At 40.2% G+C, this 19380-nt stretch overlaps 1 protein-coding gene across 1 annotated transcript in view; it reads left to right on the top strand.

Annotated features, from left to right (window-relative positions):
• The window catches only part of tenm1 (teneurin transmembrane protein 1), a 148856-nt gene that overhangs the window by 40074 nt on the left and 89402 nt on the right, over nt 1-19380 (top strand). Inside the window, exons 4-5 of the mRNA XM_026357422.1 lie at nt 8492-8735; nt 14497-14735. Coding sequence (XP_026213207.1) covers nt 8492-8735; nt 14497-14735 — 483 coding nt within the window. The remainder of the gene's footprint in view (nt 1-8491; nt 8736-14496; nt 14736-19380) is intronic.

Raw genomic sequence — 19380 nt, 5'->3', positions numbered from 1 at the left:
GCTGTGGAGAATTGAGTGCTTCATAAAGATTTGCCGCTGGCTGAGATGGAGTAATCAGTGAAGTGATCTGACTTTGGTGGATTACAATTCCAACGAGTTGTAAAGTCAGTTACACTGTCTTGACTTTGTCTGTCGGACAAAGCGTGTGAAAGGAGTTAGAGTCCCACTCTGGCCCTCAGTCAAGGTCATATGGATTAGAAATGATTGGGTTTCCAATACTCTACTGGGGAGTTCTGCATGATGAATCATCACTCCATTTCAAATCGACACCAATTAAGAAGGGTTTGTTTATTCCGCTGTGGGACATGCTGTGGATGTTCATTTGGAACAAGCATTTTCACCCCCTTTCTCTTTTCACAAGGAACACTGTGGCATTTGCAGGGATTAGTATAATGCGTGCGAATGTGTTTATGTATTTGTATCCGTGCACTGTGTGGTTTGTATTTGTTTCAGGCCTGTGGATTCACATTTTTATTTGCACAGTTGTGCATATGTGTGTGTGTGTGTGTGTCTGTGTGTGTGTGTGTAATCATGTTGGCATGTGCAGGTCCACAGTCATGTCACTCAGTGTAGCGCTGCTGTGTTTGTGCCAGTCTGTAAGGCATGCTATATGAAAAGTGAGATTGTGGAGCCCATTGCCAGAGCCAGTGAATTCATTTGCATTCATTCCACTGCCTCTCTCTCCTCAGAGCCCATTCTAATTACCAGCAACTCAGGTCTGCTACAACACTGCGCATACTCCCTCTCTCACTGAAAAAATGGGCTGCTGGTGGTGCATTCCTGTAGCTTTGATACTACTCTCTCTTTAGCCTGCCAGGAATGTCTTCATGTTGGCTTGTTTGCTGTCAGGCTCAGGCACTTTCTCCTGTTTTAGTGCTGGAGTCAGAGGAAATATAGCGTATACACGCGTGTGCAACTCCTCCATATTCTGTGTGTGCTTGTCGTGATTGTTTGGGGGCTGAGGGAGATGCAGTGTGTGTTCATATATAGGAGAGTGCACGAAGGGGAAGGCGGGAGAGAATCATGAGGCTTGTAAAAGATGAATGTGCGCACTAATCACCGTAATGGCCATTGTGGCGTTTCACCTCCTGAGTCTCAAATACCTTATCGTGCCTTCTTCCTGGTGATGCAAATTTCTACCGAGGCTAATAACTCACACGGAATCATACTGAGCATGCTCTAAAGCTGTCAGACACTTATGCATGCATGCATGCACAGACATATGGAAATATGACATGCACCGGCACACTCACACACACATGCACGCAAAAACACCTGCACAACTCCATGGCAGGTGGCAATGACCAGGCACCCTGCAGCAGTGACAAGGTCAGGAGGGATCAGGACACCACTGTGCTCTCAGGAGAGATGAGCTGAGCTCAGCTAGCTGCAACTCTACTATTAGCTACAACCAAGCAAACCTACACTTGCCTGCATTTGGTAGCAGCCAAAATTCATTAAGATCAAAAAAGTTCAGTCTGACATCTTGTGTCTGCGAAACATCAGCTGATTAATTACAAGTTTTAACAGATCATTTAAATTGCACAGGAATGAAGGAGGGTGCTCTTTGGAAAATGTAATTTTAGCGTGGGCCCCTGCAGTGAAGTGTTTGAGTGATGGTAAGCTTCTTGCTGTAGAGCGGAGGAGCCAGACTCAGGAGGTTTCCCACCCTCTCCAGGGAAATGTTACTTTGAGAATTACCTGCAGCCTAAACATGATTGTCGAGTTGCTCTGGAGTTGTTTTTGAAGATTGGGCTACAAACAACCAAATACACAAATATGCACAAAGATGTACACCTTCACACAGATGCATGCATGCACGTACCAAAACGCACACACATGGCCTCCGGTATGAAGTCAGATGACGCATGGATGCTAATTATCAGGCTCTGTATGAAAATTGACTGGGTTCCGTATGAGACAGAGAAGCTTTTAGAGCACTCTGGTTCTTCATTTGGATTTTCTTGCTTTAATTGGACAACATGATTGTGTCACTTTGGTAAATGGAGACCCCACCGTTCATCCCTGCGTCTGCAGAAATGAATCAATGGCTGCTTTTATTCTCACTGCTGTCTCGAAGCTCACTGTCATCGATGTAATTATCAGTGTTTCTGCTGCCGTCGCTGCTGTTTTTATCATCATTGTTACCATTGTAATTACCAACGTTATCATGATTATCTTTTTTATTCTCATCACCACCGGCGCTGCTATCACCAGTGACATCATCATCATCATCATCATCGTCCCAAAGATCATCAGCAATATTGGTCCCGTCCTCACACGTATTGTTATTATCAGTATTCCCATTCTTCACACCAACTTCATCAGCAGCAAGCCAATGAAAGGAGTCACACTGGAGCTTATAATGTGTGATGAGATAATGTGTTATCTCTGGTCAGGAACTCTGCTAAGACAGAGATAAATTATAACAGAGTCAGTTGGTCAGCTAGTTCAGGATCCCATCTCATTACCTCAAAAAAGAAAGAACAAAAGACAGTGAGTTCTAATTTCAGTTGTCTGACCTTTTTATTGGGTTAATTATTTATTTCATCGAAGCACAGCAGTGGAATAAACTTTGTGGCAATTTAATGCAAGTCAATTAAGAAGCGAGATAGATGAAAAGCTATCCTAAGGGAAATTATTAAGCTTTTATTTTTAGAGTGGGGTGGATGATGTGGTTTTTCCTGGGCTTGATCCAACAATAGTGTTAAATGTTCTCTAAAACGATCACATTCTTCTGTTAGACAGCCAGGTTTGATATTGTTGAGGTCAGGCTCTATGGATTTTATGCGGCTTCCTTGTAATAACTGAAATTAACTCTGCACTAGAGCGCTGGGCACAATAATGAAGAGAAAAGGGAAAGAAGGAGAATGGGGGAGGCGTGAGCAAACACAAAGAGTGAAAAAGAGGAGGAAATTTGGTTAAATATTAGGCTTTAATATTATTGTGCCTCATATTTTTATGGTCTGCTACACACCAAAAGTAGTTGCCTCTTCTTATTACAGAAGCTATAAATTCCAGATTTCGTGCTTCCACACTTTAAAGACTGTCCGAAAGTTTTTGTGGTAGAGAAACGGCCTGAATCTTATGATTAATTTTGTTAAAAAACAAGGGCATCTGCAGCACAATTACTGTAATGTTAATTAAGTTGTGTTTAATCCTCTCCTCTGAAAAAGAAAAAAAAAACGAACACAGTTACATTAATTTGTCATAAAATGTATTAACAAGTATAATGTGCCTAAAATAATAAAATCAAAAAAACTTTCATGTCTTTATTGAGAACAATCATAAAACCCCTCACAGAGTCAGGCCAAAGATTTGAAGGCATCATTGGAACTGGCTAACATCTGTGTTCATGAGTCTACAGTAGGTAAAGCATTGAACTAGCAGGGTGTCTATGACATGACACCATGAAGGAAGCTGCTTCTAACTGAAGAGAACATTGCTGAATGCCTGAAGTTTGCCAAAGAGCACGGTGACACTGCACAGCAATATTGGCAAAATGTTTTGTGGACTGATGAAACTATATTGAGTTGTTTGGAAAGAACACACAGTTCTACACAAAAAAGGATCACTGCATATCATCACAAAAAAAACATCATCCCAAAAAGTATGGTGGAGGAAACATCATGATTTGGTCCTGCTTTGATGCATCAGCGCCTGGCCAGCTTGCAGTGATTGAGGGGAGGATGAATCGTAAGAAAAAAAGGTGTGTGAATGTCTGTACATCAGTTGACTGAAGATGAAGATCAGATCACGTTTTATGACATATTAATGGAGAAAACCATGAAACTCTAAAAGGTTCACATACTTTTTCTTGCCACTGTATTTTTTCTGCACTACTTTCACATTACAATGCTAAAATAAAATACTCAGTACATAGCCCTGCCCTCTCTCTGGCCCCTATCCTGCTGAGTATTTTCATACAGTCCCTTAATGTCCATAACTAAAATCACATCTACTATGCTTTAATGTTTTTAATGGGTTTTTTTTTTTTTAAACATTAACGCCTCTCACCGTCACATCATTAATGTTCTCTGTCTATTCTGGTTTCTAAAACACCATGAACAGGTAGCACTGAACATCTGGCAGCCACATCCAGAGTGGAAGTAAAACATTTTAATGAGCATGACGAGCGTTCATGAACAAGATTATTTTGCACATGCGACTCATTTTTCTCCAAAACATTTTCATGCCAGCGTGTTAATATCCCTTTTCAAAGCAAGTTGCAATGTCGTGACAGCTAGCTCATTACACTCACACACACACACACACACACACACGGTTACTGTGAATGTGTGGAGGCTCGACTCATTTCTCTACTACACGTTCCTCATGTTGCATTAGTTTGACTTGGCTTGAAACGCCTAAATTGCCATAAATACTTAATGTCTGTGCTATTTTAGGTCCATCTCACCTACAGTAATGCATTTTTAATACCTGGCCCAAATACCTGTTACCTGTTACGTTCCCCACTAAATCCCCCCAGATCTCCCTTCTGCTGGCTATAAAACGCTTTTCCTCATATTTTGCTTATGTAACCAAAAGCTGATGATTCCAGGAAAGGATCTCATAAGCGACTTTCCAAAAGTGTCTTTCTGGAGGGCTAAGTCCCAGAGGAACCCCAGGGCAGAGGATGTTCTACAATGTCACCACTGTCATCTAGAGTTATAATGGCCCCTCCCCTGGCCTCTATCTGCTCCCCACAGAGTTGATTTCGTGTTTTTGATCTCCTGGCTACTTTGCCAAATATTGCACCGCCCCTGCCCTACATTCCCAGGTCTATTTAGGTTACATCCACTATTTAACACAACATCGCAGCTTGTGCTCTTGATGTGAGTCTGTGTGAAACAGTGACACAGGAAGCACAAGTTAGCAAGTGTTTTACTGCCACTTGTGTGGAAACGAGGGGAACGGAGTCAGTTTGTGGATCTCTGGGAGGAGAGACCCAAAGCTGCCTCAGCTAAGCCTTCTAAAGCACCATCTGGCACGCCAGGCCTCTGTGTCACCCTATTCACTAAGATTACATTCTCTCCTGGACCTCTATTTCCACTTTTCCCCTTCCCTCGTTCACTTTACACCCTGTCTCCTTTCCCCTGCCAGCAAACATAAACACAGAAGGTGAAATTGTGGTGATTGTACACCCAGGGCTGTCATAACATGCTCAGATTTTCTAAAAAGCCTGAATTAATAATGAAGTACAGTAGAAGTAATTTGAGCTTTAAGAGACAGTGATTATTTGGATTTATTATTTCGCGTTCAAAACAACTGTGAGCATTTTGCACTGAAAAGATTTTCTTATTGACGGAGTCTGACTGAGGTTTTAATGGTTCATCCTAATATAATGAAGCAATTTTCTACCCATCACGCTCAGCAGATCAATTGTGTTCTTGACACTGTATATATAATTTACAATTTCATAATACAGGTTTTAAATAGAAATGCTGTAGATTATTTCCTAACTTCAAGAGACATGCCACTGATTTTACATGTGAAATTCAGTTCAGTCTTTGCGGGTAACCACTCAGACAGGAACCTGGGGTGCTTCGGTGTCCTTCGATAAGACACCAAACCCACACTGTAGCATCATCGGATATGTGCAGCTGTCCGACAGCAAATTCAACAACGTAGTTAAAAATAAAAGAAATGAAAGTTAATTAGGCCAGAATCTAAACAAAGGACAATGAAACAGGACTGAACAGTTGTTTTTTTTTTCCATTTCAAGTCCAAATCACACTTTCCAGAAGAATCTTTTGTGGATTGTTGTTACATTAGTAGTTATTTTAACCCAAAGCACAGACTATCCCTAATAATATTATCATAATGATAACAATGAAGGTCCAGTGCATGATAACAGCCTATGGAGCCATGTAGTCCACAAAAATGACAAGACAATGTTTAAACTATCAAAAAAGTAATACAGATTTTAATATTTAGTAGGCAGTATTTTTTAAGTACTTAATAATATTTGTATGAAATATTCAACTCTGGAGATCATTCCGTATTTATACAAGGGATTTGCATATTGTATACACTAGACATGTAGGATAATGGGAATTACTACTTTTACCTAATTGAAGGATTGATACTCTTCTGATGAATCCAACAGCTAAAAACTGAAGCACCACTTAAAAGCTTTTGGTGCATTACAATGACACACGATGCAGTAGTGCTCTAAAAATGTATCAGTTTCCCCTAAGCGTGTAATTTGTAATACTCAGAGGTGGTTCAGACAAAAATAACTTCCATTTTCCACATCCATTATTTTAGTCTAAACAGCACCTCCAGGTGATGACACAAATAAATTCCCTGTCATTTTACCAGGTCTTACATGGAGTGAGTTTCAGCCTGATTGGATGTTGAAATTGTCGAGTGATGTTGTGCGGTGATAGCACGTAGCCTGCATATGGTACCTTATAATATTATATAATTTCTATGAAGAAAATCACTTTTTAAGGTTCAGAGAAGACGTTTAAATATATTCACTGTTTAAATGCAGTCACAAATGGCACACTACTACACAGTTTCAGTGCTTGTTATTCAACATAACAAGTTGAGCATGCTAAAAATATCAAAATGTATGTGTGAGTGTGAAATGTTCATCATCACAGATGGCCTAGGGCAATAAACAACGACAATGGAGGGAGGACTATGTTTAGTTAGAACCCCCTGTATGTTTCTGTGAAACCATGAAATAAATATGCAGTGTGAGTAATGACATGTCATGAGTAATGAAGAGATAATTTCATTGTGTCAGTATGCAGAGAATGGAGACAAATATTTTATTACATGCTTTGGAAATGTGACAAAGACAATTCAGTCAGTTGATTGGAAGATCAATAAGCAGGCATGTGTTTTGATAGACCAAAAACTTGTCATTTGCTCAAAGAGCATGTTGACAGCCGTTACACAGTAATTTAGCTATTTCTAATATCAAATATGCAAATATACATACACACGTAAACACACACAAGCATGCAAGCACGCAGACGAAATGTCATCATGGCAATGCTCAAAATGTAAAATGCAATTTCAGCTGGACAGATGGCATCATGGAATCATTACTGACAAACTGTTTATGGACCATTCACACAACTCCTCCAGTCCTGCCAGTGCATCCCTCCAGCATTACTACAATGTACAGTACATCTTATAAATGGGAAGTTCCAGCATTTAAGAGTCATAAAACCTCAAGCTCAAATGTTGCATGTAGTATGTCAATAGCACTGGAGTCACTGCTGGTATTGTTATAAACATATTGCTTTTACAAACATTTATTATAAAGAAATCAACGCAGCAACAGAATGTCATACGTCATGCCTGTACAGAGATTCAGTTTATGGAAAGGTTGATGGTAAAATGTCCCATAGCGGTTTCCCTGCAATATTTGAAAATAAAAAAGTAGCTTTAGTGCAGAATCCAGGAACATCCAGGTTTTTATGTTGGCAATTTGAACTGGAAACTGAGATAAACTTATTTAATACTTTGCTTTCTCAGTTTTCATCTGGCAAGAATAAAGAAAATCTGTTCTCTGGTGTTACTGTGTGTAATACTTACACTTGAATAGGAAAGATTGTGGTAATGTCCCAGGTGGGCTACATTTCCAGATACTAAATTATTGCTGACATTTTGGCAGCAAATAGAGTTGAGGGCCAAATAGTGTCTGTCTACTAGATATTGGAGCCCTTACTCCCTTAGAACGGGCTTGAGGGTAATGTTACATTCACTGTCAATACAGCTGGACAGGCTCGGTCTTCTGGGACGAGAGATTTGCCGTGTTCGTAGAACCATGCTGCAACCACATGGCACGAGCTGTTCCCTTAAATACGCATATCCCAAGATGCTTGCTGTAAACTCAGGTGGATGCACACATGGCAGCGCACGCAAGCAGGCACACACACATAAACACGCACACACACATTAACGTAACATATGCATACACTTTGCATTTGGCAAAACTGTAATTAGTCTCTGCTCGGTTTTAGAAGACAGACTGAAAAGCGAGAGAAAACAGCGGGAGGGAAGAGACGGGGAGTGGGAGAGTTGCAGCGAAAGAGAATGATAAATGATGGATTGAGAGACCCCGAGGTTACCCGTGTGAGGGAGTTACAGCTGGCTAGCTCATTCCGTTGAGCTACAGATCTCATAATAAACATCACATGGGTAGTTTGGGCTGGCGGGTGCAGATTAAGCCAGAGCTGTTAGCTCTTTAAAGACTGCTCAATGTTGCAGCCAGCCAAGAACCTATTTATAGGGTTGCTGGAAGTGTATCAAAGCAGGTAGGAAGGGAAGGCGCTGGACAGGGACAGTTTTCAAGCTGATTTACGTCCCTCAATCAGTGTAATAACAATAAACTGTCAACTAACACGCCACTTTTATTTGTAATTTATGGTACTGTGCTCCTAATAAACCTATGTTTATTTCTCCCCTGTCCCTCCTCCTTATCCTCCTCCTCCTCTGCTTTTCTCTGTGTCTCTCTCTCTCTGCACAGAGCTGCCCAGCAGTCCAGGTGGTCAGTTCACATTTCGCCCGCTGCCCCCACCTCCCCCGCCGCCGCACGCGTGCACTTGTGCCCGCCCGGCACCCTACGCTCAAGTCAGCCTGCAGAGGAAGACCATGCCAACGCGGTGCCAGGCCAGTCAGGGCGGCCAGGGGGCAGACACCAGCTCCAGCACAGACCAGGCACAGCTTCACAACAGCTGGGTGCTCAACAGCAACATTCCCCTAGAGACCAGGTAAGAGAAATAAACCAATTAAAAGGTCCACCAAAGAAGCTGTTGCAAAATTTAGATTAGTGAACATAAAGAAGTACGATGATGTAAAGTCTTTGAAAATATGGAAGGCTGTGTTGCAAAATACTTTCAGTCCAAAATGTCATTTTGCAATGAAACTCTTCAAATGAAAATATCTTCAAGGCAAACCACCCTACCTCAACGTAGTGTCACTTGATTAAAGACACTTCTTTAATCTTACAAATGAGGATCATTAGATTAAAGAAAATTCTTTCATCAGGACTCAGAGTTGGCAGACTTTCCCCTTTTCTTACAAAAAATCAACAGGAGAATGATTAAGTATGAATGCTGGGCTAAAGGATTTGTTAGGGTGGACATGTTTTGCACGTGCAGAGAGCAGTAAGTGGAACACCACGCGAGCCTCCAGGGCATTATTACAGGACTGTGCACATCATCAAAGTCGTAGTGAATCTCTCAGGTTTCTTTGGATTGTTTTCAGTCTTGTACCCCCTACTGCAGAAAGATTTACCAGGAGACCTGTATCTGAGTTATCTGCTACCTAAGAGAAAGGTAGAATTCAGTATGTAGATGTAGGAGAAATCCTCTTTTCAGGAACACATTGTGCTTCCTATTCTAATCGCAGCAGCCGATGAAAATTTTCGAAATGCTTGGAGATGAGCCGGTGGAATTTTGTCCCATCAAACAGAATTAAGCATTTGCTCGCTGCATAAGTAATAATTGATCACAGAATTATTTAGGATATCCTCATTTGTGAGGCGGCTTTTTCCAGAAGAAGCAGCAAGGTGCAAAAGAATATGTTTGCATGTTTAATGAGTCCTTGTGTGGTAGCTGGATTCTGGTATTATGAGTGAGGATGAGATTGGCAGGCTGCCACGCCAGAAGAAGAGGTTTTAATAAGTTATGCATTAGGCCATAATTAGATCTTACCTCATTTTAAGGAAAGGAAGAATAAAATTAGATTCACTGACAATTTAAATTAATCATTGGCCAGACATGAGTATCAATGTGAAAGACTTGTCAGTAGTGCATTGTAATTGCATTACTTATCGTGTGTGTGTGTGTGTGTGCGTGTGCTTTAATTGAAAATCCAGCATAAACTTTTTTTTTTTTTTTTTTACCAAACAATATATGCTAAACATAAAGAACTCCTTTCCAAAAAGAGAGATGTGATTATAAAACACAATTTCCGCAGGGGTTCAGTATATTGAATGGTGGATTTTTGTAGTAATACATTTTTGCATTTGGGGACTTTATAGTCAAATAAGTTTCATTTGATAGTCCGCTATTAGTTCTGAACCATAAAATATAATCATATTCATAGTCAATGGAATAGTGTCCTTTCATAACGTAATTCAGATATTATTGGCTCTTTTTTATGTGACTTTTTTGTGGGAAAGACAAAAAAAGAAAAAAGTATTCTCTGTTTTGGGTTGCACTTGATATTCAAGCACCCTCCCCTCTGTCCTCTTTCACATTCTCAGATATGCTACAAATCTAATGATTTGGTATTTTTTCACTCTTACCCTGATGACGCTATCAGCTCAATCTCAGGCGTGAGATTAAAGATTTATCAAGTATTTACACGGCAGACATGGGTTTGTGCCAACGGAATTATAAGTGATGCTGTGACCTTAATAAAAATGGCAAAAAAAAAAATTGATAATATCTCTTGTTGTCAACTACACTTGCGTTTTCCTCGAAGTGTATTTGATGAATCTGTATTGAAACGTATTGATGTTGCATCAGCAGAGATTAAGATTGTTTGAAGTGTGCATGGATTTCCTTTTCAGCCGCGTATCTGTAATGTTTCTGGAGAGGGCAGCTTGTGTAAGTGGAAGGATGCAGATATGGATATTCAATATATCTGACGGGGTTTCACACTGGGTGTGTTAAGAGGCATAACAAATGTTGGGACTGTAATAGATTGACTGGTGCTCTGCCTTCTCCCCTTCCCCTTATCAGAAGTAAGACTGTTTGAATACCAAAGCCGTACACACCAAATCAACTTCTACACACACACTGTACAGTACAGCTGCATGTACTTGTACTCTTTGCACATATACCTTCACACACACACACACACACACACAGTAATTTTCACATATCCAGGTAGAGACAGCCCTTGAGCCATAGACTCCGACCTCCTAGAGAGCGGGAACTATCATTTTCTTCCTGTCTCGGGGGAAATCTGCCCTCTGATATGAATTCAGAGCTTCCTGGGCGTCGCCCCTGGATATTGTCTGAGAAGATCAAAGGCAGGGAGCCAGGAAGAACAGTGAAGCACTTTAAAAAGCATCACAGAAAAGAATAGAGTTCCACACGCATTGACAAATGCAATTTCTTCAGCTGGATTCTGATCCCTTTTGCTTTAATCCTCCTTTCAGCAGAGCAATAAAAGCCACTACGGTGGGCTCGACCTGTGTACTGACCTCAAAAACGTCAGAATGCTCACCTGAATTTGACATCTTTTGTTTATGCTTGTCTTGTGTTGACATCTCCCAGCCGAGCTATGTTTTCTATGGGTGTATCTGTCCTAAGTCTATATCTGGCCTTTCAGAGTTGAACTACCGTTGACCCTTATGTGTGTCGTTGCTCTTTGTGCAGCCTTGTGTGTCCCCCATCTGACTCAGAGCCTTTAGTAGATGCTGGATGGATGCACAGAGAGAAGGAGGGAGGACTGTCATCTGTTTCAGGCGTAGGGTCAGACATATGAAAAGAGACAAACCTGAAATAAAATAGTGAATAAAGGAATTAAAAATGATGACTCACGATGGAACAATATCCATTTGACACCAAATATAGTCTGGCACTGAGTCCTGAACAAGTAAATAACATAATGAAATATATAAATTTTAAAAATCACACTTTAATTGCACCGTAACTCCCCCTTTGTCCAATTCATATGTTTTAATTTGATTGTTTTATTACATTGTACTTGATTTTATGTTTCAACTTTTTGTACGTGTTTTTTATATTGCACCAATGCTTGTTCTGCCTCATGTAAAGCACTTTCAATTGCCTCTGTTTTAGAAGTCCTATAAATAAACTTGCCTCACCTTGCCTTGAGATAATTTCTCCTGTTTCCTATGCAAATCATCTTGCTTCACAGATTTTCTTGTCATTTGCATCTGCTTTATTCTGTCATGAATGACACCCAAATTCATTTGGAGAAAATTCTTGAAACCCCTACCCCAGTGGAAGATTTTAGCTCAAAAGCAAAAATCCTTCTTCAAGACTGAATATGAGCTAAAATGACTTGAGAAGATGGATGTGCTCGCTGTGCATGATGGCAAGCGGACAAGGTGTAAGGCAGGCGCAGTCCAGAGTCCAGTGACGCTGTCAGTGTGATGTCTGGCCCCGCTTTAATGGTCTGTCCTCTGAGGGCTCTTCAGAGACTGCGGTCCTACCAACAGCCTGTGACCTCACACCCTGCAGTGCATGGACAGAATAACATTCTGGCAAGCTGCGTGTCTACCTTGACATCTTGACATAATGCACTCAAGGCCGGTATTAACCCCCGGAGAGCTCACAGTAACCTGGAGCAATCATTGCTGTCGGTGATTTCCAAAAGCTCCAGGATATTTGTTTGCTATATAAAATACACACGCACTGCAGACACTGCAAAGACTATGAGTCATACCTGTTTTTGTGCTTCTGATGTTGTCTCCAGTATAGCTAGGCTTTGTTTCCCCATCGCAGCAGTCTTTGTTCATTTTTTGATGGGAGCCAAAATGGCCAGAACAAGTTGGAGCTGCTTATAATTGCCTGCCCAGATCCACTTCTGCAAATTGCATAATTTCCTAGCCTCCATATTTCTGCTTCCTCAACTGACACCCTCCAACCCTCGCCCTCCATTATCCAAACACAATATAGATGAAATGCTACCTAGATTTATTGCCCTTCAGCTTAGTTTCCTATCATCATCCGCCATCTAACGGGCTCTTTTTCATAATGAAAATGAACCTCATCTTCGTTTAACTAATACAGCCGTATAACTTAAGTAGTCGCTTTGATGAGTCAAAAAAGGAATAGGTAAGTCATTGATCCTTGGCTGCCAGGCCTTTTCCATTCTCTTTCATATCAGTGCTGCTCTGCATTACAGTAGCTGCTCATAAAGTTGCACCAAAGAAGCACTTTGTCAAATTTGGGCTTCCTCTCGGATGAAGAACTTGAGCTGCAAATGAGATTATAGTTTAATATTCTGTGAGTCATGCTGTATCAATAGTGTGTTGTGGGAATATTGCAAAGCAGTTTGTTGCATGTTCTGCACAGACTGTTTTCTATTGTTCAACTGGTTATAGTGCACTAACTATGAATAATAGCTGTGTTTTACATTTGTCACATAAATTGCCTACCTCCCCATATTTATGGTGGAGCATAATATAAATTGCAAGTGCGACTGTCATGTCCAGTGACTTCCTCAGACTACTTTTCTTCCTCGATTTTAGCTTTTTGGATTCTTTTTTGAAGATGCATTACTTAAACTACCATAACCACTTAAATTAAAAGCAGACAAACGCAGCCAAACAGGTGACGCACTTAAACGCATTTCCAGACAGTACGGAGAGCTTTTTTGACAGGTAAGGTTTAGTAGAACTCCTCGCAGCAGCAAAGTGGAACAATCTGTCCTGTGCATGATATCTGAATCCTGAGCCAGCCCGTGTGCATCATTTAAAAATAGCAAGAGAAGGGTCTTTTCGAAAATCTCCCACCTTGGGGGCCCTTTAAATGAGTTTCAGTCAGGCGTACTTCAGAGTGAGACCGAATTCCACTGAGTGTAGATTTGCATAAATAGAATCAGAATAAAATACCAGATACCTGAGAAAAGATGATGTCTGTGCTGTTCTCTGCTAATTGGCAAAGTATTGAACCACTGTTGTAAATAGGTCTGCACAGTAACTGCAATTGTTTCCGACTTCATACCGTAATCTACTTTAGAAAGACACAAATAGTACTCCCAGAGGTGGCAGGTAGTTTGTGGGACACACATTGCAGGAAGGCATCCTGCTCATAAGATAAAGAAAGCAATTAATTGGATGTTCTTTAAACGTCTCCACAGAACAGCTATCGTCCAGATAGCTTCAGCACATCTACAGTACGGTACATACGGCTATGGTAAGAGCCCTATGAACTCAGTATTTAGAGAGTTGGGTGGTGGTGTCTCCTTAAAATAGTCTTTTTAAAGACAAAATACAAAAACAATCAATATATATATAACTAATAACTGCATTAGTATGTAGGGTTACAGGCTCACAGCACGTCCAGTGCTTAGTATTTCAGAGTTTGGGTTTACAGTAGCAGCAGTGTATCTGAATAAAATGTTAACTCAAGATACAGCATTACTGTGTGTTTGCAAAGTACATTGATTAATCCTCATCTTCATCCTTTTGTAGTGAAAACACACAGGATTGATTGCAGGTTTTTTTTTTTTTATCAAAGCAACTAGAAACATGAAAATGTTGTTTTTAATTTTGAAGTTAAAGCTACAAAATGCGGCTTTAACTAGTGCTAGCATGAGACTCGAAATCAATCCAGTCTCTTCCCATACGCCTTTCCTCCACCTGCTCTGCTACATTCGGCCAAGCGCTTTATCAGGTAGCTGTCAAGATGCCAATACAACAAAAGAGGATGCTCCAAAGTGTGCTGATCAGGCAGAAATAATTGCAGTTCTCTGATTGGTTAGAAAGGCGAGCCTCAGTCAAAAACCTTGAGGAATGAAGTTTCTTTGTTTGCTTCCCCACAGACACTTCCTATTCAAGCAAGGCTCTGGTTCATCAGCTCTACTGTCAGGGGCGGGGCAGGGTTACCCCCTGACCTCTGGGACAGTGTACTCCCCTCCACCTCGGCCCCTCCCTCGCAGTAGCGTGACCAGACCACTGTTTACCTTCAACAAGCCTCACCGCTGTTGCAACTGGAAGTGTACGGCCCTGTCTGCGTCGCTGCTCACTCTCACCCTGGCCCTGCTGCTCACATACGTCATCGGTGAGTTATAATACACATCAATCATCAAGTGTGCAAGGTTGTCATGTGTAGCTGTGCAAATAGACTTTGTTTGTTCTGCATTTATTTATAGAACCAACATTTTCCAAATGCTAGAGGAGCGAGATACTTGGGAGACTGCCAAATTATTAAAAAATAGAATCGATAAAAAATACAGAAACAAACTCTTTTACACGTAAAGAATGTTGCCGGCATCAAAGAGTAAAAAAACACAGAAACCGAAAAAAGAAGAAGAAGAAAAAAAAAAAAAAGATCGATGTGGATCAAAGAGCGACTGCTGAAAATGTTACGCTCTTACTTTGAAGGAGCTGGCTTTTAAAGCAGCAGGTAATGTATTCCAAATGTGACCCTCTGTAGGAAATTCAAAAATTTTAATTAAAGCTGTCCTGCACCAAAGCACACAAAACCTGAAATTATCCTTTGATGAATACACACAGTCCACAAGTACTAACTCATTAACTGTTTTTACATGCTGCACAAACTCACACATTCACCTTCCTCCAGTTCTACCTTTTTTAAGCCATCTTGTTTCCTGTTGCGACCTCGTTATCTGCACTTTATTTGAATGTTGTTTGTTTTTGTTGCATTTTTTAATCTGTTCATCTGTGGTGATCTATGGTGAAATCTTATTACCTAACACTTCATTTCCTCCTTTTTTGTAATCACACCTACACAGATTTCGTCAGTTTATTATGTATTTCCTTTCTTCATATGATTTGTTAGTAATTGTAGCAAATCTAACTACTATCTATCACCACTCTTCGATAGTCACATCCACTTCTTTATTTTTGATACTTTAAATATGGGTCTATGATAATAATTCTGATCATACTAATTTGCCTTTACTAGACACTTTCAATTTCAAATTTCTCTGTTTAATGTAAGCAGCCTAATTTTAGATCGCTTTGGTAAAGTATCTGAATACTAAGTGTAACTTCAGATAAATGCAACACAACATCCTATGATTAATTCAAGCTAAGAAGTAATTTGGATCTATAAAATTAAGAAATCTTCGAGAGATTCTCTGCAGTGTGAAAGATCACCAGCAGAGTTTGTCAAAGTCAGATACCACAAATATTCATCAGTCCTCCAAGTGCATGAATTCCGTGCTCATCCTCAACCTTGGCCCGGCCCTCTACTTCAGCACATCGTCTTCCCTTTGCCGCCCTGAGTGCAGATATCCCAACCCTCCACCCAGCCAGTTCATTTCCCTCCTGTGGAGGTGCTCAAGGTCATGACGGAGCAGGCGGGGGTTCGCATTAATCACACACACACACACACACACACACACACACACACACACACACTGCTGAGAGACATCAAACACACATACACACGAATCCATGCAGATTAATCCCCAGGCTGAACCATGCTATTCCATTAATGTCCCGGCCCCGGTAATTAGTGCATTAGTGAGGAGTGTGAGTGATGACTTGGAGACGACATCACCTTTTAATTGGTGTCATGCTCCACTCCTGCTTGGCAATGATTGATCCTCATGTTGACATCACCATGGCAACCACACCAAGATGTATGGGATGTAAGCATAGATGACATGTTAGCCTGTAAATCAAAGATATTCAAACAGCAAGATTAAAGTGGTTCCGGACTTAAAGTCATTGTCTAGGGGGAGAGGTTGAGACACGGGCCACCAGATGATTAGGTCCTCTCATTACATAATGACTCAGTAATTTTAATGAATTAATTAACTGCCACTGACAGGAAGAGAAAAGAAATTCTGCCCCAGTAGTATTGAACTTTCTCATCTTCATCAAATAATGGCCGCTCTGACTTTTGCTGTATTTATTGATTTTGAGTCTGTCTCTCATTAAATCAGGATCCTATTGAAAATTATTTCTTATTATCATAAAATATTGTAATGAGAAACAGAAGAACTATAATTGCATGTTTAAAATATGATAATGAATAATCTTTTATTCAAACTATAATCACCTCCTGTGGGATATTATGCTGTACTTAGCTGGGCATTTCTTTCAGTTTATATAGTTATTATTATTTTACTACTGAACTTTTTTTTAATTTCCTTTCCTTTTTTTATGTGTAAGACCCACCACATGCAACCAGCGCATCAAACACTGTCCAAACAGCTTCTGAGATGTAAGGATTTGAAGTAATTTCTAGTATTTTATTAAATTTAAGCAACTTTATGGGGTATTATTTTAATTTTTCATGACTACACTGAAAAAGACTGAAAAATTAATGGATTAATGAACCAAACAAGAGTTAGATTACATCCTTTCATAGTGACACTGTATACTGTGTGTATTGCCTGTTGTCAGTTTCATATTGCAGATACCCCTGACTGAAAACATTTGCAACAATAAAAAAAAAGAGATCGACATATCCCTTTACAATTGTGCCAGACTGGAGCTAAACAGAGTGTAGGAAATCCCCCTCCACCCACCCCCACACCCACACCCTCTCCCCCATCCCTTGGTGAAAATCATCTTTACGCAGCTGTTACATTTGGCTGAATCTTCATCTTCTCCCATGATGCTCAGCCAAACTTTCACGGTTAAGCTTGTAACTGAGCTGGTAACTTATCTGCCGTCCGCCGTGGAGGCACAGAGTGACCAGTGGTATTACGGAGAAGCACTTGCAGCAGATATTAGAACATTTGCGATAGCTTTTGATAATCCACTAAACAAATCTGACACTTTTGTTTGTAGCAAATCCTGATGTTTATTTTTATTTTCTTTTTATTTTTGATTTTGAATTTGGATCAACTTCTTAATATCCATTTCAAATCATTGCCAGTCTTTAAAGCTCCTAATGCAAGTTATGTGACTTGTTTATTAATTTGGGGAGAAAGTAACCCAGCAAATAATGAGACAATAATATTATGTCTCAAATTACAGTTCCCAATTAGCACAGCAATGGGACGGTGCATGATTGCAGAGATAATGCTGTGTCTAAGTGATTGCAGCATATGCCCCCTGTTGTGATTAGCTAAGGCAGTCCTCCTCTTCTTCTTTACTGCCCTCTTCCTTCTCCTCTCATACCCCCTGGTGCTGCAGGGGCTGTGAGTAGCTTTGTTAATTTGTTTATCTCCCAACGTACCCCTCCCTCCCGCAGTCATAGCTTGTTATTAAGCACAACACGGCCATCAGATATGAGGAGCAGGCATTATGATAGTGAACGGGGCATTTAAGGAGAGATAGAGGACAGATTAAGATTGCATCTGTAATCTTGAAGAATATTGCTGCTGACAACACTACCAGTAATTCATTTCTATTTTAAGCCTCATTTAAGTTCTGCCTCCATAAAACCTTTCTGCTATTGCTCTATCGTGCTGTCAAAGAAAATAAAAAAAGATAATTAGAGAATTTTGCGCATAAATGAATGTCTTGCTGTTTTAAACACTTCCAGCCCTCGGTTGTTGAATCAAATATGAGGAGAGGGTGGGATGTGTCAGTTTTGAAAGATAACCATCGCTATGGCAACAGGGAGAAGCTACTGACGCAAGAGAAATGAGCAAGTCAGCAGCACCCCGCAATCAAATAATCACCACCAAATCACATCAGTCACTTGCACATACACAAACACACAGAGAGAGAGAGAGACACAGACAGTGCACACGTCAAGCTAAGGTCTTCCTTATACTTCTGTTGTGCAGTACGTGATGCTTCAGGGGACCTGGTGTTTCCATAAAGAGCCAAATGACTCGTTAGCGGCGTTAAGTTCATTACTTTCACACTTTTTCTTTTAGTAAATCTACTTTCACAGTTTGATGGCAATTCAAAGCATGTGCTTTAAAAGTCATTCATTTCAGGGGTCAAACTCAGTACAGTCTCCAGCTAAACCCAAAATGAAAAACAGCAACAACAACAACAACAACAACAACAAAGCTGTAGTAGTGTGTTTATTAGTACTACAAATAATCATTATTTTTACTTTTAATAAATCAGCAATTTGTTTTTTTATGGTCTTTCCCAAAGTCTAAGGTGCTGTTAATATCGGTTTGTCTAATAAAGGGCCTAAATGAAAACATGATAACATGATATAACAGCACACCCTTTTTTTTTTTTTTTTTTGAAGATGGGGCTGGCAGAAATTATTAATGAATCATAAAAAATAGTTGTAGTCAACTAATTGTTTCAGCTCAGCTAATGTTTATGCATTCGCAGTCTACAGCAGTGCTGGAATAATTGGTCAATTAATGATGTTGATGGAAAATTAATTGACAATTTTGATTGAATAATGTGTATCATTTACAAAAATGTCATTTTCTGCTTTCAGATTCTGAAATGTGATAATTCACTGTTATTTTTTTATCTTCTGGTTTTTGGATTGTTGGTCAGACAAAACAAGCTATTTGAAGCTGTCACCTTGGGCTCAATTAATATGCAAATCTACAGGACGATCAATCACTTATGAAAATAAAGGTTAGTTGCAGCAGTGCTGGCTAGACCTGAATAGTCCTTTCAGTCGCTCCCTCATGATCTGAATTTCTCCTCCAAACGTCCTAGCAGGCCTCGTCTGTCTCCACGGCACCAAGCAGATTACAACTTATCATGAATTAACTGCTTGTTCTGTTCTATGTTGTTGACCAGCCTGGCAAACAAGTTAAAAAATTACAACTGGGAGCTGAGTAGCACATTATGCC

The sequence above is a fragment of the Anabas testudineus genome, chromosome 10 (assembly GCF_900324465.2).
Source record: "Anabas testudineus chromosome 10, fAnaTes1.2, whole genome shotgun sequence".
NCBI lineage: Eukaryota > Metazoa > Chordata > Actinopteri > Anabantiformes > Anabantidae > Anabas > Anabas testudineus.
The sequence above is the reverse complement of the archived record's forward strand: the minus strand, read 5'-3'. Positions and strand labels throughout refer to the sequence as shown.